This window comes from Hoplias malabaricus, chromosome 14 (assembly GCF_029633855.1).
Source record: "Hoplias malabaricus isolate fHopMal1 chromosome 14, fHopMal1.hap1, whole genome shotgun sequence".
Lineage (NCBI taxonomy): Eukaryota > Metazoa > Chordata > Actinopteri > Characiformes > Erythrinidae > Hoplias > Hoplias malabaricus.
In genome coordinates, this window is record NC_089813.1 from 13,738,640 (window position 1) to 13,761,540 (window position 22,901).

At 38.9% G+C, this 22,901-nt stretch overlaps 1 protein-coding gene and 1 pseudogene across 1 annotated transcript in view; both read left to right on the top strand.

Annotated features, from left to right (window-relative positions):
- Positions 1–10,799, top strand: part of LOC136666289 (Fc receptor-like protein 5) — an 82,048-nt gene extending 71,249 nt beyond the window's left edge. The window contains exons 12-16 of the mRNA XM_066644387.1: positions 3,062–3,075; positions 8,159–8,437; positions 9,020–9,286; positions 9,437–9,678; positions 10,713–10,799. Coding sequence (XP_066500484.1) covers positions 3,062–3,075; positions 8,159–8,437; positions 9,020–9,286; positions 9,437–9,678; positions 10,713–10,799 — 889 coding nt within the window. The remainder of the gene's footprint in view (positions 1–3,061; positions 3,076–8,158; positions 8,438–9,019; positions 9,287–9,436; positions 9,679–10,712) is intronic.
- A 4,151-nt stretch (positions 10,800–14,950) lies between these two features.
- The window catches only part of LOC136666290 (Fc receptor-like protein 5), a 60,286-nt pseudogene continuing 52,335 nt past the window's right edge, over positions 14,951–22,901 (top strand).

A 22,901-nucleotide genomic window follows, 5' to 3' on the forward strand; every position in this document is an offset into this window, starting at 1 on the left:
ATAAAATAAAACTACAAAATGAACATATACAGACATAAACATAAATTGCTGGTAAACCCGGGGCTGTTTATTTGAAAGGAGAGCCTTAATTTAGTTTAAACATTAGAAACGACGTTAGAAAAAAAAAGAATCCACTTAAGTGAGCTGTCCTAGATTCACACTTGATTAGCCATTTAACTCAACAGGAGATTTTTAAGAGTTTGCAGCTTAGGTGGAAGTTTGTTCTCTCCCAAGCCAAGCATCACTCTTTGAATGAAATCGAACGTGTTTTTCATGGCTTTAGGGTAATTAAAGTGCAAAGCATATGCCAACCCAAACAAGAGGCACATGGCTTGAGGCAGATTCTGTAAATTGTCCTTTACAATATCTCCCTCAACAATGATGGCAGTAGACACTGAGTCAAGGTGGAGATGATTTGGAGAGGGAGGCATATCTTCACTGATGTCAGTCAGCACCCCAACAGACACTTGTGCCCAGGCCTCATCACTGTCAGAATCCTGTATAAAAAAACAAACAAAAAATAACATTACATCAGGGAAATGTTGATAGGCATGGCCATTTCTCAAAATATAAACTACCCTGCCTATACAGCCTTCCCCATGAAGTTGTCATAAGCAACAAAAAACAAATGTGAGGAAAGTATACCTGGTCATTTGTTTATTAAAGAAATTGATCCAATATATATTTAACATAAAGTGGCAACTGTATTTGAGCATTTATTTTCAGTGGTATGACCCCCTTGTGCAAATCTGATGGTAGTTTAGGTGAAATTTTTGTCCGGAAATTCTAAAAGGTTCAATCTTACCTTCAGTGTGATATGGCCAACTTCAAACCAGCTTTTCAGTGAATAGCTCACCAACAACTGCCACTTCCACTTCTGAGAAAGACAGAAAATGTTTTGGTTAAAACACACCACTTGTAGTGTTGTAATTTGTAGATTAGTAGAAATTTGTAGAAACATTCCTTGATATGTGCATGTTTTAAAAGTGCTAGTGAAAAATAAATGTTTTGATATGAATGTATATTTTTTAAAATATCTATTCAAGGTCATAAAAAAAGTAGCATTTCACTTGTTTCACCAGTACACAAAAGTAACAGTTCAGGGAAAAAAACAACATAAAAGTTAAAAATTAAACTTTTTATTTACATTTCAGATGCTAATTACGACCTTGCGACGCAGGTCGTAGATTACAGGAGAACTTTGGAAGTGCGGCTAACCAGTTTTAAGGTGGAACCCCCCGTACAGTAACTATTCGAGACGAATACAGGTTGCGTTGTGAATAACTCTGAATAAGTTGCGAATAAATGTTGCACCTCCCCATGGAAAACTCATTGAGCTTAAGCCTTACAGGTCTTCTCAGTCTATTTCCCTTGGCATATCTATAAAACCTGCTGTTGAAACTAAATTTAATACTGAAACTAAAATGTTTTTCATAGCTAAACGTACTCTAATCAGTGGCGGAGGGTGGTAAACAAGTTATAGGCGGCTAACGTTTAGTCAATTTACTATCACTAAGTCGCATATGTGAGAGCTTAAATTGTTTCGCTTTATAATGTACAATATTCAATCATTTCCTTAAATATAGTAGATCTTATGTGAATAAGCGGATTCTGGAATCTAGTCTGTAAAGAATTTTAAAGCAGTTAAAAAAATGACCAACTTCACACAGTCTGGGGGAAGTTTTCCTTAAAATTTGGCTAAATGTATTCTCCGACTTGACTCCAGCATCTTCTTATTCACAGTGTTGTGAAAAATAATTTTATTACTTTGTATTAGTGGACAAATATCCTTAAATGATGATTGGTTAAAATTAGAAAGTATAATTACATATTCATTGTATGAAACCTTGTATTCATATGAATGATTAACCAGTATTTTAACCATGCATTTAAACAGTTTAGAATCTGCACACTAACTGGCATGATGACACGTGATATATACATCTTTTTAAATTCCTAAATGTTTAACTTTGAATAATAGTGCACTTAGGCCATACCAAGCTTTTAGAAAACATACATAAATTACAACTGTTAGCCAAAAGGGGGAGTTGAACTTTAGGGCATCTCAGTGACCTTAAGTCCATTCGTGACCCCTCTGAATCTTGGTGACAGAAAAGGAATGTGGGTAATAAAACCTACAGAGTCAGAAGGGCATGATGAGTGTTTTGGGGTCATAGGTGCATGGGAAACCTGCACGCGAGGAACCTGAGTACTGACATGTCTAATTATGCATATTAATATATGTTAATCAGCCAGAAACGCCTTGCCAGCAGGGTATTCGTCATTTGGGGTATAAAACTGGAGTCAGATGGGGGAGAGGTCAGAACTCTGCGTGGAAGGGCACTAGGTTGCGTTTCTTATGTATTAGTTCTCCTGGATCCAGCATTGTATTAAATACTTTGATTTGCTTTGAACTTCACTCAACTGGTCTTTGTGAAACTTCCGGAACGAGCACGCCTCCCTCAGGAGAGAGGGTGTATTTTGGATCTTTTGGAGATCTTCTAAATTTTAATTACTTTGGGAACGGTCTAAAAAGAACATTTAATTCTTCAACAGGCAATCTACTATACTTAACTTTAAAATGTGTATTTTTCGTTTTATATTCTACAGTGCGACGATATGATAGCTAAACCCGTTTATGCTAGCTAACACATCCACGACTAGCTAGATACAGCTATGAGAGTATTCAGAAATAAAGTCACACAATTTTATTTCGTTAAATAAATGAAAATAAAATACATTTCAATTCGTTGCTTGCTTGACAACTTACCTTACTTCAAAAGACAAAAGCAGGCTCCACCGAAGTCATCCACCGGCCATTAAACCAGTTCTGGGCTGGAGACTGAACGTTGAGTCCTGCGCATGCTCACATCACAGCCTTTATTACTACTTGATTGTTTTAAGCTGTCTGCACTCAAGACAATAAGTTAATTGTTTTTTTCTCTCTACAATTAACGGTAACTTACAATAAACTAGTAAGAAGTGCATTATCTTCATAACCAAGTAAAGTTAACTAATTAATTTAAGTCGTCACGGCTATTACATTTTACAGTGAAATAAGGCCTCATAGTGCTAGTGGATAAAGTATATTAACCCTTGGGTTAATGACCTCAAAAAAGCTCATTGGAGTCCAGTGTTCGCATACCTTATCTTGGTAAGAAAAACATTTGGAGACTGGAGGTGTGGACTAGAGCTACTTTGACTGATAAAATCCACTTATTCTTTTTGAGTTTGCTCTGCACAAGGAAGATACGCGAATGTGAGCCATGCCTCACCAAAAAGAGCTTTGAGAGGATCTACGATAAAAAAAAAATTGATGATGGAGATGAAGATACATGAAGATGGAAGGGGTTAGAAGTGATTTCAAAGACTTTAGAAATTCATCGATTCCAGGTAGGCTCTGGACCCCCCGCGACCCTAAATTGGATAAGCGGTTACAGATAATGGATGGATGGATGGATAGAAATTCATCAGTCTACAGTTAGGCAAACAATCCACAAATGGGGACAATCTGGGACTGTGGCTACTCTACCAAGAAGTGGGCGCCCAATCAAAATGACCCCAAGGGCACAACGGAGACTCATCGATGAGGTAAATAAACAACCCAGAGTGACAGCCAAAGATTTGAAAGCATCATAAATACAGGCTACCATCTGTGTTCATGAGCCTACAGTCCGTAAAACCTTGAACAAGCAGGGTGTCTATTACAGGACACCACGAAGGAAGCCAGTGCTTTCTAAAAAGAACATTGCTGCACGCCTGAAGTTTGTAAGACCACATAGACTTTCCACAATGATACTGGCCAAAACGTTTAAGACAGATGATACTAACATTGAACTATTTGGAAAGAACACACAGTGCTACATCTGGTGTAAAAAAGGCAGTGCATATCACCATGAAAACATCATCCCAACCATAAAGTATGGTGGAGGGGACATCATGATTTGGACCTGCTTTGCTGCATCAGGTCCTGGCCAGCTTACATTCATTGAGAGGGAAAATTAATTCCCAAATGTATTCTACAGGATAATGTGAAAGTGTCTGTACGTCAACTGAAACTGTAGAATTTGGGTGATGCAACAGGACAATGACCCAAAAACACAAGTCTACTACAGAACGGCTTATGAAAAACAAAATCACCCTTTGGAGTGGCCAATCAGATCTCAACCCTATAGAGATGTTATTGAATGGTCTTGAAGAGGTGTACACGAGGCATCCAATGAATATGACAGAGCTAAAGCAGTTCTGCCAGGAAGAATGTGCAGGTCTAATCCACAGCTACAGAAGAATCTAATGAAAATCAGAGCACATTTTATAACAAATTTATGCAGAAAACCGTAAAATTCCAAAAGGTTTACACACGTTTTCTTGCCACTGTACCAGTGTTGGGTGTGTGTTTATCAGGTAAATAACCCTGTAATGAAGGGTCTGCAGAGTGAACTGGATCTATTTGCAGGTTTTATTCACAAATACAACAGAGAGAAACAACCTTAGAATCAAAGTCCAGATCAATGTCAGAGAAATCACAAGGAGGACAGTTTCCAGAGACACTACAGTGATCTCATCATGATTACAGTCAGAGTTATGTGTTGACTACTCATTTTTAAATTCATTTATTTATTTATTTATTTTGTCAGAAATAAAGATTTTATCTTCAAAATGTTAATTTTACAGGAGAATGAAAAAACGTATCTTCACATTTTGAAGTGTTTGACAGTTGTTTAGTTCATTTGTGAAGGAGTTCTTTCACAGAAAAAAGGGCTGTTGATTTTTCCAGATTCATTTAAAAATTATAGTTAGGAAATGGAGATGAAATGTTTTGTTCTGTTCTGATAAACAGTGAAGGTCCAACCAGCTCAGAGTGTGTTCATCGGAGAGAGAGTCACTCTGACATGTCACACACAAAGTGGAGATGACCAGAATTATGAGTGGTATCAGAGTAACGGTCCTCACCCCAGTTCTGAAAGGAAGGAATATGTCATCAGTTCTGTTGCTCAGACTCATAAAGGTGATTATACCTGTAAAGGAAAAGGATCTTCAGACCGAATATACACACACACCAGCGCCCCTTTAACACTGACTGTATCAGGTGAGTGTGACTCCATTGTTACATTATTTCTGTTCTAAGAGATATTAGTTTATAAATACATTATAAATATTTAAATCCATTACTTTCTTCTGTTATAGCTTCAGGAGATTAGTTTTTTTCAGGAGATTATTGAGCCTTGATTTCTCCACTCCTCCAAAGTTCAGTTTTACATGTTGTTTCCATTCTCTGCTTCTCAAAGATCCAAATAAATCCAAATGCATTCAGTGATGTTCAGGTCTGGACTCTGGGGTGGATGTTTTCAGGAGTGTAGATGAAAGCTTTAAGTGTTGTTTGTACAAAGAGACAGTTTTGATGTTTTCTCAGGTCCAGGACTTTATATAAGTTTTATATAAGCATGTAGTCGTTTTTAAAATGTAACAGGAACAACAGGTTTGGGGGTATTTAAGGAACATTCATTCATTCATTCATTCATTATCTGTAACAGCTTATCCAATTCAGGGTCGCGGTGGGTCCAGAGCCTACCTGGAATCATTGGGCGCAAGGCGGGATTACACCCTGGAGGGGGCGCCAGTCCTTCACAGGGCAACACAGACACACACACATTCACACCTATGGACACTTTTGAGTCGCCAATCCACCTACCAACGTGTGTTTTGGGACTGAGGAAGAACACACCAACTCCTCACAGACAGTCACCCGGAGCGGGGATCAAATCCACAACCTCCAGGCCCCTGGAGCTGTGTGACTGCGACACTACTTGCTGCGCCACCGTGCCACCCCATTTAAGGAACACTATGTAGTAATTTTTTGCTTAAATTGAATGCCTGAAAATTATTTTAATGCTCCACTTGCCTGAGGATAGAGCCTCTGTCATTGCTACTCCAGTCTTAGCACTGCTGAAACTGCACTTTGGGACTCCTGTTATGTTTTCAGACATATAACACAGTCTAACTTTGCTTATCTGTCTACACTCTTAGTAAATGTCTGTAATAAATAGAATGTTCAAAATACTAAAGGCAGCAAAGTGTGTTTCTGAGACTCAGAGAGCAGTGTTTAAAAAAGAGAGATTTCCAATCAATTAATTTTATGACAGTAAAACCTCAGCCTACGCTGACATCAAGCCGTAATGGATCTGTACTGAGAGGAAACCCAGTGACTCTGTACTGTACACTGGGTCAGTCTGCTGGATGGACCTTATACTGGTCCAGAGACACACACAGTCCTGAGATCAACACCAGCTCCTCCATCTACACCATCATCTCAGTTAGTGACTCTAATGGAGGTCAGTACAGGTGCAGAGCTGGCAGAGGAGACCCAGTCTACTACACACACTACAGTGATGCACTCTGGGTAAACGTCACTGGTGAGTAAGAGACTTTCACTAAGTGATGATATTTATTGCTATTAGGACTGAACATGTAATGATTTATATTTACATCACTACACACACAAATAGTCAACATTATTCAGAAATCATAACACATCTTCCTTCCACAGCGTCACATATTTATCTGTGAGTTTTATCAGGGGGTGGGGTGGTGTATGGTTGTGAAATGCAATATTAGAAGATATTTTAGAAACAGGCAGCGACAATGTTTTACAGGAAATAAAATCATCTTCTAATTGATATGATTTGATGAATTTTGCTTTTAATAAAACTAGGGATGTGAGCTAACAAGGAAGTAAGATTAAAAGTGTCATGTGCATAATCACTACTCAGAATGGTTCTGGAGGCAGCACTAACTTTGAGGCAGAAAGAAGGAGATTAGTTTCCAGCCAAAAGGTGGGATGAAGATGATTATCACACATCGGGCGGATATTTTCAAATACAGCGCTATAAACTGGTAAAGCTCTGTCTAGACCTCCGTGGTTTGCCTGCTCTGACGGTCAGAAATGACTTTGGAGGAAATAAATTTGCAAAATAATTATCTTTTTCCCCCTGTAGATTTGTTGCAGAATGTTATAATGCTCTGCTTCCTCAGAGGCAGCAGTCGTGCATTTCCACTTTGTCTTAGCCTCTACCTCAGAGGAAGCAGAGCATTATTGTATAACATTCTGTAGCTCCTTCACAGACAGCAGAGTCATAACTCCAATGTGCAGGAAACTACTTCTACAGAATCTGCCTCAGAGGCAGCAGAGCATTATAACATTCATCAGCTTCCTCAGAGGCAGTTACATTATCCTCCATTCAAGCAAAACATAACAGAGATTTCTGCAGTGCTTCCAACTAATTACAAAACAGAACTATGTAAAGTAACAGAAATGAAAAAGTATATTGCACATTTCTTTCTTCTAATGTCATTTCTGACAGAGCACACACTGGGTCTAGGCAGACCTTTACTGGTTTACTGCATGTGTTTGGAAATCTCCACCCAATGTGTGCCATCAAATCAGGTTCATCCCCCTCCTTTTGGCTGGTAACACTTTGGCCTCAAAGGCAGCACTGCCTCCAGAACAATTTTGAGTAGAGATTTTGCACATGAGAGAATAAATATAGCTTCATACTGACTTTAAAAATGAATGAACCAGCTCTAATTTTATTCATTTAACTGTAATGTGTAAATAATTCTCAGTGGTTTTTCTGTCAGATTTTCAATAAACTTAGTTGTGTTTTCTTAAACATTATTCAGCTCAAGGGTCCAGTTTTATAAATAACATCAACCCAAACAGCTCTGCTTCTCGTCATAAAGAAAACATTTGTTTTTCTTACAAACTGAAAAGAAAGATTAATAATAATAATTAAATAAATAACCCGACAGTTTCAGTGTTCAATAAAAAGGTGGAAAATAGGGTTCTTTGTATGAAGCCAGTTTTGATTCACTACAAACCACTCACTGGTTGTTTAAACAACATTTAAATTAAAGGTAATGCACCAATTTAAGGTTACTTTCTAGATTTGATCATTTAACTAAAACCATTTGTGGTGAATTAATTCAGGAAAATCTTAAACTGATGTTATGAAGCTCTTAATGGTCACCCTTTCTATTGAAATATTTTAACTCTTAACACATTCACTGGTGAACATTACAGTTCTGATTATTTAATATTTCAATTCATATAACTAATAATAATAAGGTAAATTCATAATATATTCTCACTTTTTTACAGATAATCCTACAGCTGTGGTGTCCAGTATAAAGCCTGATGTACATGTGTTTAAAGGAGAGAATGTCACTCTGAGATGTGACATAGAGGCAGGAGGAGACGCTGAGTGGAATTACATCTGGTTTAAAGATAATAATGAACTAAAGCAGTTCAGTAGATCACAGGAGATTACAGTCCGCTCTGTTACAGAGTCTAACAGCGGTAAATACACCTGCAGAGGGGAGAGGAAAAGTGACTCTCAGAAGTCAGAGATCAGTGCTGCTGTTACACTGACTCTGTCTGGTGAGTCTGTGGGTTTGAGGTGTATTTTCCTGTTAATTATACTGTATGTAATAATCTTCTCCCTCTGTATAAACGTGTTTGTGTCTGTTCTATTCTCCATGTCGTCTGTGTCAGGTGAAGCCCAGGCAGTATTGAGTGTGTCTCCACAGAGCTGGCTGACTGAAGGAGACTCAGTGACTCTAAGCTGTGAGGTTAATATTTCCTCTAAAGGCTGGACGTTCAGCTGGTACAGAGCTGTTCCCTACAGACAAGGTTTAACCCAGATTACAGATGTTCATGGTAAAGTGGTGTATTCTGTAGAGCTCCTGTCAGACAGCAGAAGAGGAGCTGGAGGCTCCTACACTCTCAGTCCTGCTGCTTTGTATCACACAGGAGTTTATGTGTGTGGAGCAGAGAGAGGAGAACCAGCCTTTCACACACAGTACAGCAGTCCACAGCCGCTATGGATCACTGGTGAGGAACTAGAGCCAGTGAAGAATATACAGTCAGAACAGTCTCACTACACTTCTGTTGATTTTTACAGTGAAAATGAGTTAATGTCCTCTACAGGAAACAGACTTTAATACTTCTGTGTATTTTCAGGTAACTCTCCTCCAGTGTCTCTGATCATCAGTCCCAGCAGAACTCAACACTTCAGCACTGACTCCCTCTCACTGAGCTGTGAGGGACACAGAGACTCTGCTGGATGGAGAGTGAGACGATACACACACAGTGACAAGGTGTCCAACTGTTCTTCAGTTCCAGGGTTTACCTGCAACATCAGCTCCCTCTCCACATCAGACACTGGAGTTTACTGGTGTCAGTCTGAATCTGGAGAGAGCAGTGATCCTGTCAACATCACAGTGCACAGTGAGTCTCCACTATTCTCATCAATAATAGGGGCTCAATACAGAGGAGTGGAGAGAAGTATGAAAGATATTAATTATTTAATAAAATTTCAAATGCAGTTAAGCTCTTTACCACAGTAACACTTTATTTACTCCTGTTTCTATCCTGCAGATGGTGCTGTGATTCTGGAGAGTCCTGTCCACTCTGTGTCTGAGGGAGATTCTCTGACTCTCCGCTGTTTAAATCGCTCCACAAACTCCTCACACCTCCCAGCTGATTTCTATCAAGATGGAGTACTTCTCCAGGAGCAGACGACAGAAAAGATGACCATCCATAAAGTCTCAAAGTCTCATGAAGGTCTCTACCACTGTAAACACGCAGAGGAAGGAGAGTCTCCACGGAGCTGGATATCAGTCAGAAGTCTGCTGCTTTTTAATTTGTATTTTTCGGTTCTCAGAGTGCTCAGTAGTCTCATGGCAGTGACTCCTTATTTGATAATCACCATTGTGCTGGGGGTGAAATGCCACAGAGCCTGAGGTAAGAACTCGGATTTGAAATAGTTTCTCAGGTTCTCTGGATCAGATATTTATTATCAGCCTTAAACTGTATCATAACATCTGATCAAAGACTAATGTGCAGTGTATTATTGTGTATTTCACAGTTAAACCTGATGAGGTGAACAGAACCTACGCAGTGATAGAAGCTGAAGAATCTGGATGATATTTGTAGTACAGTATTTTACATTACAATATTAATCATGTACTTTTCAGATCAGAAAAAAAAGGCTTTCATTTGCACCTCAGCATCCAGCAGCTTCATTTCTGCTCTGTCAGTGAGAGCAGTTGTATTAATGCAGCAGCTGTGGACTCTTACATCAGCTCCACACCGAGCCATCCACCATTTTGTCTAATGATTCTACTTCACTTTATAAATCAGTTATTGTATTGACACCTAGTGTCCTGGAGGTGTCAGAGGTTCTGTATCAAACCTATTTTATTATGAGCCATAAACTCTTTCATTCAGGGACTTAAAAGAATATTTAATGTGAGTTTCAATTTATAGGAAACTAAAACTTTTTTCATAAATATTATTAATGTAAATGCAAATCTTCACCAAGGCTGTTTAATCTTAATAAAAAAAATTGAGCAGACCACTTTTAAAATGATTAATATATTCTCAATACATTTTAAGTTCTACTTCAGAAGACACTGAATATTTGTTTGTTTTTTTTTGTAACAAACATTACACATTTATAAAAAATGTTTTCACGACTTTGAGTTTTGCAATGAGCAGAAATCATACCTTTGCTTTAAACTTTTAAGAAACATTTGTATTCATAGCATTTTTATATTTTATGATATTTCTCCAGTAATCACTTTATTTTATTCCACAGTTGGATAAATATGAAGTGTGATTGTGTTTTGTGTCTGATTTACTCCCCTGATAGGGGACGGCAGACCACGGTTGGTCCAATGAGGGCAAAGATGGAGCTCCACTGATGTTTTACACAGTTTTCTGGGCGGACCACCTGTGATTAAACAGAATTTTAGACAAAATGCCACATTTTAACACTTTTCCATTCACAATCCAATTTAGTAATTATTCATTCATTAGATTCTTTTGATGTTCTTTATAAATTAGATTCATAAATCATTTTAATCTACGCCATATTCAACATTTTCAGCATCATTTTATATCAGGCTTATACTCATTATTATATCTCTCATAGTTGTTGGTAATATTTGTATTAGTTTGTTTCCAGAATAAAAGTCTGTTCACAGGACAGTAATCTGAGTGGTCCGATGGTGGACCAGCAGTGGTCTACAGTCAGTAGTTTGCCAACCTGTTTATGACAGTGGACAGATATATGCTCACTGTCTGGGTCAATGCTAGTGTTGAAATAAAGATCACATAGTTTCTTTCAGTAATAAATGGTGTGGGTTGTGTTTATTCTGAAAGACTGGGTCATGGTACATAACATAATTTAAATCCTTATAAGATTTCAGCACCATATGCTCCTGTGGAGTTGAGGTCAAAAACGGTGCCTATTTTCTTGATGTAGTGTTCTGCTGTCACAGACAAACAGGTAGAGTACAGTAACAAGTCCAGTGAGAGGAAATGTTTATTTAATGTATATTAGAAAGTTAAGCACGGGCAATAATTCATTAAAGTTCCATACATTTAAATCCATTTGTAAAAGGAAAGCACACAAATGAAATGATTATTTATCAACACAATTGTTGTTTTATCCGTATCAAACTCACATCTGTGGAATTAAGAGTAATATTTGTTGTAACAATCATAAAGGAGTCTGTTTTATACTGATTCAGTGTCTCCCTTCAAACACAATGCTTACCTTTTACAGTAGACACATCTAATATTATGCAGCAATTAACCTCAGACAGTGTTTTATGATAAATATCACAGCACACAATCTCATCATTCTACTCTCTGATTAAAGGTAGAACAATATTCATTTCACATTGTACTCCTCTCACTATAAATCTGTTTAAGCTCTGACCAGTAGAGGGGGCTGTCCACTCACTTCTGGAACCCAAACTCCGCCCACAAGGACAATAATTGGCTCCTGAACTGCAGAATGTCCTTCTGTTATTGTCTCACTACGGAAATATCTTTGATTGTTGTTACATGCCCATGCTATATACTATGTTGAAACAAAAACTAGAGAGCTCTTACTCAGTGTAACAAGGCGAATTATACAGGGTCAAGCGTTGGAGCAACATGAGACCAAACAAGGGACAGTGCTATCGCTATACCTTAGACTCTACTGCCTCCTACAGCCGCTCTTAGGTACTACAACACATCCATTAGAGATCATTACTACACTGAGAAGTGTGTGGACGAGTGTAACCTGACACCGCCTCACAGTCCTCAATCCACACACTGCACACAGAAAGAACAGTGACAACTACATGGAGAAATGTCACTTCACCGAAGCCCTACATGCATCAGCCACAACATTAAAACCACTTGCAGATGACGTGAGTAACACACCACCTGATATACTCCAGTCCTCCAACAGGGCTTCATCAGTGTGTTTCACTTCACCGGTGAGTTTTTTTTTTAATCTTGTGGCATAACAGTATAAAATAAAATAGAACAAGAAGTGACTTTAGTGCTTGACTTCTGAAGATTAAAATGTTCTTTTGGACTGTTCTCAAAGTAATTAAAATTTAAAAATATCCAAAAGGTCCAAAATACACCCTCCCTCTTCGGGGAGACGTGTTCGTTCTGGAAGAGTCGCAGAAACCAGTCGAGTGAAGTTCAAAGCAAATCAAAGTATTTATTTAACAATATTGGATCCAAGAGAACTAATACATGAAAACAGTCTAATGCCCTTCCCAAGTAAAGTTCTGACCTCTCCAAGTTCTGACTCCACAGTTATACCCCATATGACGTATACCCTGCTGGCAAGGCGTTTCTGGCTGATTAACATTAATATTCATAATAAGACATGTTAGTACTCAGCTCTCTCGTGCCAGTTTCGCATGCATCCCTTGACCCCAAAAACATTCATCATGCAGTCTTGACAATAGACATTTTCTTCCCATACCTCCCTTCCATGTCACCAAAATTTAGGGAGACTCCTAATGGACTCCAAGATCCTCCTAAGTTAACACTTGTGATTTATGTGAGCTTGGTAAAAGCCTAAGTGCACATCTGTTCAAGGTTAAATGTTTAAGAATTTAAAAAGGTGTATATATCAGTGAGTCATCATGCCAGTTAATCGTTCATGCATATAAGATACAAGTTTTCACACAATGAATTATAATTTCTAATCATCATTTAAAGATACTTGTCCACAAACACAAAATAATAAAATTGTTTCCTACAACAATTCACTATTAAAAGATCCTTTATTTCTGTATGTGGCTCAACACAGTTTTTCTCTTTCTCCTCAGTTTTCATTGTTATTCTTTTTTTTTTTCCAGGAAACCAACATTCAGTGTTTTCATCCTCCTCCTCCTCCGCTCTGAATACAATTATTTCAGCTTCAGGAGGAAGTATTGTTAAACATATTAACAAACGTGTTGAAGCTGACAGGTTTATTGTCGACTGAAGGAGAAGACGAAGTGAGGTCAGTATTCTGCGAGATCCTAGGTGTAACAGTGTAGATGGATATGGTTTTACTATTTGGCAAATAACAGGTCACCATTACCCTTACTGTTTATGTGTTATAAAATATTATAAATGGACTTTAATAAATAAACAGATTTTAAAGCATTTATAAATGTCGCCTTATTCTGAAGTGGTACCATTCACGTTCATATACTGAAGGAGTGTAGAGCATGTGTTTGTCCACTAGAGGTCAGAGTCATGACCTGGACATTAAATGAGACAAAAGTAATGTTGTTAATGGGAAACATCTCATACACGTTCATTATTAAAATACCAACAAATCAAAAGTGAACTTAGTGTATGAAGTTTAAAATAAAATCAAAGATTATACTAAAAGAACTAAAGCATGATTCCAAAACAAGGCCCAACCAGCAGAAGAGAAACCTCACCACATGTAAACACACGCTAATGTAAACAGTGCTCTGGATGTGATCAGTACATTTTAATTTAATGTGATCAGGAGAAAAAAATGTGATAAATATATTTCAAAACAACATTTAAACATAAAATGTACAGTATGGTAATTGTCCTTCTGCTACTTTAAATTGTTATAGAAACCAGTTGTTGGCTCATGAGAGAACTGCTAAGGGTTTTCCACACTGCACTTTATGACTTTCCCTTTCCATGTTCTAAAGACGTGTGTGTGATTAGTGAGAAATAAGGAAACAACAATGCACTTAAAAACAGAAAGTTGTAAGGGTTGGTCAGGGTGCTGGTCCAGCTTCGGCCACTAGAGGTAAATCAGCAATTAGCCCTGGCACCTTGCACCTGTGGAGCTACCTATAAAGGCTCTAGGAAGACAGCAGAGTTTGCTGGTTCTTTTGTGTGCTTTAGCATGTCGTAGTTTTCAGGAGGTGCTGGGAGTTTGAGAGGTCTCACCCTTCCCCTTCTTTTCTCTATTTCTTATCAGAAGACTTAGAGGTCTCCCCTTCTCTCTTTATATTTTCTGAGGAGGCTGAGGGGTCTCGCCCTTCATCTCCTACTGTTTTTGTGTTCTGTTAAGTTGGGAGAACTCATCAAACCTCAGTATTGTAGAGGTAGCCAGTCTCCCCTTGCATCCTTTGTTTACCTTTCCCGCCTTCTCCCCTAATGTGGATAGGTTTGGGAATATTTTCTGTCCCCCAATCTCTATTGCATTTCCCACCACTATTATCACTTCCACCTGTTCACTTTCTATGGGTGGTCATGGTACAGTGGTGGGGTATTAGATTGTCATCAGAAAGACTTGGGTTCAAACCTGATGTGATGAAATCATTCCATTCTTTATGAAAGTTATTTACTTTTGGTTTCCTTTTTTTTATCTTTTAATAAATAAATAAACAGTTTTTTATAAGTTCCCTCAACTTTGTTCCACTTCTGACTGCTTAGTGTTTGGCTCTGATCTTGTAATCGCTGGTAGCTCACTCAGTTAGGTATTGGTCTATTCCTCCAAGAGATCTGTGTTCATTTTGACGATGCTTTGCCGAATCCCCAATGAAGAGACACGAAGTCATCGGGTCGGTTGTGATCAAGTGTGAATGAGGATGGGTGTAGATGGAAAAGACGATGATTCCTGGGGATCTGGAGCACGGTGAGTAATTGTATTGGAATAAAACAGAACAGAAACAAACAAAAACTGAAATGGAAATAAACAGGAGTTAAAACAGTAAACCTGACTCTTATGCAGCACAGGTAAGTATGGCTCCAAGTCACAAGACCATGGGACTCTTTCTCTAAGCTTGCTCCCTCTTGGACTCTGGTGAGTGTTCTCCAGGTAGTCTCCCCCTCTCTACCTGTTTCCACTTCTTCTTCTATGATTGGCCCCGCCCCAGTAACATAAGATAATATAAGGCCTTAAAAAACATAACCAGTTAGTGCACGTACATCAACAGTATCTCTTTACCGGGTTGTGACCAAGACTCTCCCTCCCTACAAGCTAGTCGTGGGCCCTACAGCACACCCCATTGATGGACTCTGTCCGATCAACCTCCCCTTACTCAATTTGCTGGCAAAGAGACCACAGAGGTAAACAGGCAAATGTAACATCCACATACACAGTCTCTAGTGAAGGGCAACCGTTGTCTCATCACATTCATAACCACTGGAAACTACCTGTTACAAACGTTTAATGTTGATATCAAAGAACATTCAAAAGCTGTTTAACAAAGTGCACCCCCACCTCCAATGAAATCCGAGCTTCTCCCCTTTGGATGTGGATGCTTTGCTTAGCTGGATGCACTATAGGAAGTAAGCAAGCCAGTGGAGGCAGTGTGATGCTCTGCTCAGAAATCTTTAGTCCTGACTTTCATGTGGATACTACGCTTAGACGTCTCACCTATCTAAGCATTGTCACAGGCCAAGTACCCCTGGTCATGGCCACAATACTAGGCGGGGTTATTGTATTACTGTTACACGGACACAGTTCTGAGAAATGTAAGACAGCAGAAGATATATCTGAGCTTCCCTCAAGATTAGCTAAATGGAGAAACATCAGCAAGCATCATTTTATACAGTAATTCATTTCAGACCTGACTCACCACACAAACAGAGCTACAGAGATATGAAACACAGCCTGGAAGGTCACAAGAAAGCCTCTGTGCTGCTTTTTATTATAAATAAAGACAATGAAGTGTAATGTCTGATTGTTAAAGGGGTAAACAAAGGGGTATATTTGATTTATTACTTAATTCATATTCAATATAATCCTTTCTTAACTGTATGAGAGGGTATCAGTGAGGTCTCACTCTGAGATCTCTGCAGCTCTGATCCTTCAGTTCAGTAACACACACACACAGAGCTCACTGTTTTTCTCTTCAGATCAACTTTGTACAAACCGGATTCCAAAAAAGTTGGGACACTAAACAAATTGTGAATAAAAACTGAATGCAATGATGTGGAGTTGCCAACATCTAATATTTTATTCAGAATAGGACACAAATCACAGATCAAAAGTTTAAACTGAGAGAATGTATAATTTTAAGGGAAAAATATGTTGTTTCAAAATTTCATGGCGTCAACAAATCCCCAAAAAGTTGGGACAAGGCTATTTTTTACCACTGTGTGGCATCCCCCCTTCTTACTACAACACTCAGACATCTGGGGACAAAGGAGACCAGTTTCTCAAGTTTAGAAATAGGAATGCTCACCCATTCATGTCTAATAAGGCCTCTAACTGTTCAATCGTCTTGGGCCTTCATTGTTGCACCTTCCTCTTTATGATGCACCAAATGTTCTCTGTAGGTGAAAGATCTGGACTGCAGGCTGGCCATTTCAGTACCCGGATCCTTCTCCTACGTAGCCATGATGTTGTGATTGCTGCAGAATGTGGTCTGGCATTATCTTGTTGAAAAATGCAGGGTCTTCCCTGAAAGAGATGACGTCTAGATGGGAGCATATGTTGTTCTAGAACCTGAACATAGTTCTCTGCATTAATGGTGCCTTTCCAGACATGCAAGCTGCCCATGCTGCAAGTACTCATGCAACCCCATACCATCAGTGATGCAGGCTTCTGAACGTAGCATTGATAACAACTTGGGTTATCCTTGTCCTCTCTGGTCCGGATGACATGGCGTCCCAGTGTTCCATAAAGAACTTCAAATCGTGACTCATCTGACCACAGAACAGTCTTCCATTTTGCCACACTCCATTTTAAAAGACCCCTGGCCCAGTGCAAACATCTGAGCTTGTGGAGCTTGCTTAGAAATGGCTTCCTCTTTGCACTGTAGAGTTTCAGCTGGCAACGGCAGATGGCACGGTGGATTGTGTTCACTGACAATGCTTTCTGGAAGTATTCCTGAGCCCATTCTGTTATTTCCTTGACAGTGGCATTCCTGTTTGAGGTGCAGTGATGTTTAAGGGCCCGGAGATCACAAGCATCCAGTAGAGTTTTACGGCCTTGACCCTTACGCACAGCAATTGTTCCAGATTCTCTGAATCTTTTGATGATGTTATGCACGGTTGATGATGATAACTTAAAAGTCTTTGCTATTTTACGCTGGGTAACACCATTCTGGTATTGCTGCACTATCTTTCTGCGAAACAATGGTGGAATTGGTGATCCTCTTACCATCTTGGCTTCAGAGAGACACTGACACTCTGAGAAGCTCTTTTTATACCCAATCATGTTGTCAATTGACCTAATTAGGGTTAATTGGTCTTCCAGCTGTTCGTTATATGCTCAATTTCCTTTTTCCAGCCACTTATTGCTACTTGTCCCACATTTTTTGGGATTTGTTGACACTGTGAAATTTTGAATCAACATATTTTTCCTTTAAAATGTTACATTTACTCAGATTAAACTTTTGATCTGTCATCTATGTTCTATTACGAATAAAATATTGATATTTGCCATCTCCACATCATTGCATTCAGTTATTATTCACAATTTGTTTAGTGTCCCAACTTTTTTGGAATCCGGGTTGTATTTATGACACACACATTTTTTGATGTACTGTTTTTATGAAAAACTGCACTCCACAGGTAAATTTAAGATTTCATATCATAAGTAGCTTCATCATTATCTACTTTTCCTCAGTAGCTCATAGTGCAGCTGTGTAATTTATAGAAGTGTAGCTTGGCTGCAGCTTGACTACTTTTAACCAAGAGTGGCTTGAAAAACTACTGTTTCAAAATAGCTTCACCAACACCTCTGTTAACTATAAAAAGCCCCTAGTTTAATCTTCTATCTGATTCTTAACCTGTGACACACTTTATACTGTCATTGACACTTGTGACACATACAAAGCAGCTCATATTTAAATAAAGAATGGAAAGTATGTGACTTAATTGCTCTGTGCTCTCTGGCCACTTTATAACAGGTGAGACTTTCATTTGATGTTTTACATCTACTTTTATGTCTTTAAAGGTGAGGGTTTTATCTCAATTATTATCTAAAATGACATTTTGTTGATAGATTGTGGGCTGTTGCGCTCTGAATCGAAGTGATCCTTACCATTGCAAGGGCTCCATCAACAGTAAGCATCTCTCTTCCTGCTGGTGCTGTCTCCTTCCGCCTGCCTGGGGGTCCCATGGCTGCTGTCACTCCTACTCCTTCCTCTGTGTTTTCAAGAAACCCACAACACGAAGTAGTGTCCGAAATTGTTCACTGCCCTCCTGAATTCAGTGTTCTATAATAGTGCACTATATAGTGAATAATACAAGGGATAGTGTATAGGGAGCTTTGTTGGCCACAGGGTCAGTGTGTGTTCTTTTGAGTTCTTACATTCTTGTGTTCTCGCTTGACATAATTTTCCACTGCTGAAGGTACGTTCCAATACTGACGAACACAAATGCCAAGGACAGTTAAAGTGCCCAGAAATTGTTCTTGTTCTGCTGAAAAAAATGAATTGCCAAAGAGAGGGACCTGAAAACCCTATCATTAATTTGCTCTTGTGAGGTGACTTCTCTAGAATGTTCTTTTGGAGAACACTAGTCCATTCTTTGTGGTGTTGCTATTGAGAAACAGCCCTAATTCACCACCACATACATGATACTGACTGAATTCATTCACATGCCACACACACACCCCTGTCTGTATCTGACAGGTTACCAGTGTGTTACACATGTAAACACAGTATATAGAGGAACATGCCGCCAAACATAACTAACAACCACAAGCAAGTTCCAACCACACAAGGGCCAGAGTAAATGCAAATGGCAGTGTTCTCAATTTATAATTGTCACAGATGTCACCAAGTGTCCATGTTAATACACATTGGCCACATACTTTCTCAGTATGAGAAGTTAATTACCCTTTCTAAATATTCTCTGATCAACTGAACCCTAGCAGCTGTAAGACCTGGGCACCAGTCAACAGTTTTGTGAGTGGGGATTGGGGCAGAGGGGGAGGGTGGATTAAATGGTTGAAAGATTTCTCTGGATTGAACAGTTACACATGAGTTAGTGTTATTGGGACCATTGAGCCACACTAAACATAAAAAGGTTTTGCAGGTTTTGTCTGTTTGTTTGCTCCACCTAGTGTTACCATTTTGAATATTCAAGCCACGTAAACAAAATACAAAACCAAAAAAAAATTCATACACACAAAACACATTGTCCCACAGCTTTTTTGCAGCTTGCTTTGCAGTCTGATTTGAACAGGGGAATGCATGAGCTAACTTTGAAAAATCACCAGTAACAACTAAAATGTTCACTGTCCTTTGACAGAAATCTATACACACCAGTTCCATGGGTGAAGAAGTCCTGATATTTTCGAGAGGAGCTTGTGCAGCTGGTTCTGGAGTCTTTGCTAGAATGCACCTCCAGCAATGATTTATGTACTCCTTTACATGATGTTCCATGCCACACTAAAAGAAACGTTGTTGAGCTAAATAATGGGACCTGGCCTGACCTTGGTGTCCTGCTAAATCATGTATTCCTTTCAATGTTTGGTTTCTTAACTTCCTGGGTTTTCTCCCGCCTTGGGGGGTTCTGTTTTAGGATAATAAACGGAATGACTTTGGCAATCACAGGGTCTGCTTACTGACCTTGAAGAAGCTCGTCAAAATCAAGTGACTCTTGAAAATCATACTCGGAATGTGTGAAATGCTGGACGTATTGGAACAAATCAGTTGCTCTAGTTTCAGTGGCCTTCTCCCACTGTTCATGAGCTTGACACATAGCTTTAACAGCATCAGGAGCAAAAGATTGCAATGATTCCCTGGCCATAGTTTTTTTTGCCCGGTTACCTTTGGAGGTAATTAATTAACACCCTTTACATATTGGATCTATTTGGATACTGTGTGTTACATATCTTTGTGCATTGATGTAGGCAAAATTATAGGCAGGGACATAAGCAGTGATTAAGTGATTATTATGAGTTTATTACGAGTTTTGTAATTACTTATATAAAGTCACTTGACTTTAGGGTTTTTATTGGCCACAATAATTAATTAAATAATTAAATTAACTCACAAAGGTGTTAATTAATAAGGCAAGTCATAGTGTTAATTAAGAGATTGAATTAACAAGATGTTGAAACTTAATGTTTACCCTTGCTAATGGCGATTTATGTATGAGTAATATGGTCATTAATGTATATTCTTTGTTCGTTCCTGATATATTAAGCATTAATGTATGTATTAATATACTATGAGGAGATCATTCATGACATATTAATATATGCTTATTTGTGCACCCGTATGGTAAAGTGTTACCCAAACGGGTGTAAAAATGCAGCAAAATAAAAATATTAACCAGATTAAACTTGAAATAACACAAAGGTTGTGGTTCTCTAAAAGACTTTTTAATGAGTTCAGATTTATTTGTTCAGATCAGATTTAGCTGTTTTTACTGTTCACAAACATTTGTGAGTGACCTGTATCTGTTTGTAATGGGAACAAATCTGAACCTTAAACATCTACTCTGTAAAACTGCTTTAGAGTTAAGTAGTTTTTGATAAATTCATATGTCAGGAGCTCTCTAGACTTCTTTACGTGCATCTCTCTCACTCTCTCTCTCTCGCTCTCTCACTCTCTCACTTTTTCTCTGTGTCTGTGTTTAAAAGCAGAAGTGGGGTCTAACAGTCAGTTTCTACGACACGTCTGGAGCAGTATGGAGTTCAGTCGTCTCTGTGTGATGCTCTGTGAGTGCTGTTTGAAGATGTTGATAAAGTAACTGTTCTGTTCAGTTAGAGTCAAAGTATTAAGAGTTATCCAGGGTTTCAGATCCATAACAGAGGAGAGAATCTGGCACAAAGATGGATCTGTTGTAATACAGACAACATAAATATTTCAGTTTTATCTTAATTCAAATGCTTTAGGAATCAGCATTTTGTGAAGAATTCTGCATAAGTTTAAGTGGAAATTTACCTCACTGTATAAGTGTAAACTCAATTCATATACAGCATGAGATAAAACAGGCACATGGGCTTTTGGTAACATTCAGTATAAATATTTGAGTCGATTTTTTTGATAAAAACTTGATTTATGATTTATCACAAAGTAGTTCAGAAAATATCAGCTGTGGAGACTGAAATATGTTTTATATGAGGTCTGCAGTGTTGAGGCTGTATGATAGCAGGGTGGGATTAGTGTAGTTTTTATAAGTAACAGATTTTAAAAAGTTGTTTCTCCACTTTATTTTGCACTGATACACTGCTGTGTTGGCAGATGTTTGTTGTCATTTCTCTGAGATGAACACACTACCTTTTTTTACTTTTGAATACAGCTGGTACTGATCCGATGTCAGTATTTGTCTGACATCAGTGAGAAATGCTGGACTGAAAATCACTGGGGTGGGGGGATTCACTCACACACCTAAGTACACGTTCGAGTAGCCAGTTCTCCTACTAACCTGTGTTTTTAGACAGTGAGAGGAAACTGGAGCACACGGAGGAAACCCACACTGACACAGGGAGAATACACCAAACTCTTCACAGTTCAAACCCATGACCCAGGACTCTAGAGCTGTGTGACTGCTACCTGTTGCACCACAGTACCGTCCCCCACAGGGTTATCCCTACTTTAAATTCAGAACAAGCAAAAATGAGAACATTCAGTATCAGTATTTGTACCTGGCAGAGGTGACACTGTGATCACGAAGGTGGTTCACCCAAAGTGAGAATCATCCCTTGTTCTCAGCTGAATAATTTCTGTGGGGGACTGCGTTTGTGCTCTCCACTGTGTTTTTGGGGGAGGCAGCCATGACCTAATGGTTAGAGGAGCAGGGTTAGTACTGGTTTGATCCTCACAAGCGGCAAGAAAAGCCATGGCCAAAGTGCCCTTGAACAATGTTACCTCTAAAATAATGCTCAGGCACCAAGGATGACTGCCTGCTGCTCGGTGTGTGTGTTCACTGTTCCTAATCACTAGTGTGAATGAAGCACATCACTTATCACGCAATTTAGTAAAGAAAAAGTGGTATTGTTACGTTACGGACCCATAAATTCAAGTCGAAAAAATTCTTCTCAGGAAAAAGTAAACTTCCACAGAGAGATTGAAGGCTGTTTTTAACCCTCTGGCTCTGGAGTCAGCTATTGGTTGCCCACTGGTTGACTTCTGCCCTAGATTCGTATTTTTGCAATTTCAATTATTTCGACTTGAATTTGTTTCTGTATTTTTGAAGTATTTTTTGTAATTTCATCACCTCAGAATTTCAATTTTGTCAAATGCCAGACAAAACTAATTCAGATGTAATATATTATTATAGATTTGGCACAGTGGCGCAGCAGGTAGTGTCACAGTCACACAGCTCCAGGGACCTGGAGGTTGTGGGTTCGATTCCCGCACCGGGTGACTGTCTGTGAGGAGTTGGTGTGTTCTCCCCGTGTCCGCGTGGGTTTCCTCCGGGTGCTCCGGTTTCCTCCCACAGTCCAAAAATACATGTTGGTAGGTGGATTGGCGACTCAAAAGTGTCCGTAGGTGTGAGTGAATATGTGTGTTGCCCTGTGAAGGACTCCAGGGTGTATTCCTGCCTTGCGCCCAATGATTCCAGGTAGGCTCTGGACCCACCACGACCCTGAACTGCATAAGCGGTTACAAATAATGAATGAATGAATAAAAGATAGTTCACGAGTCCA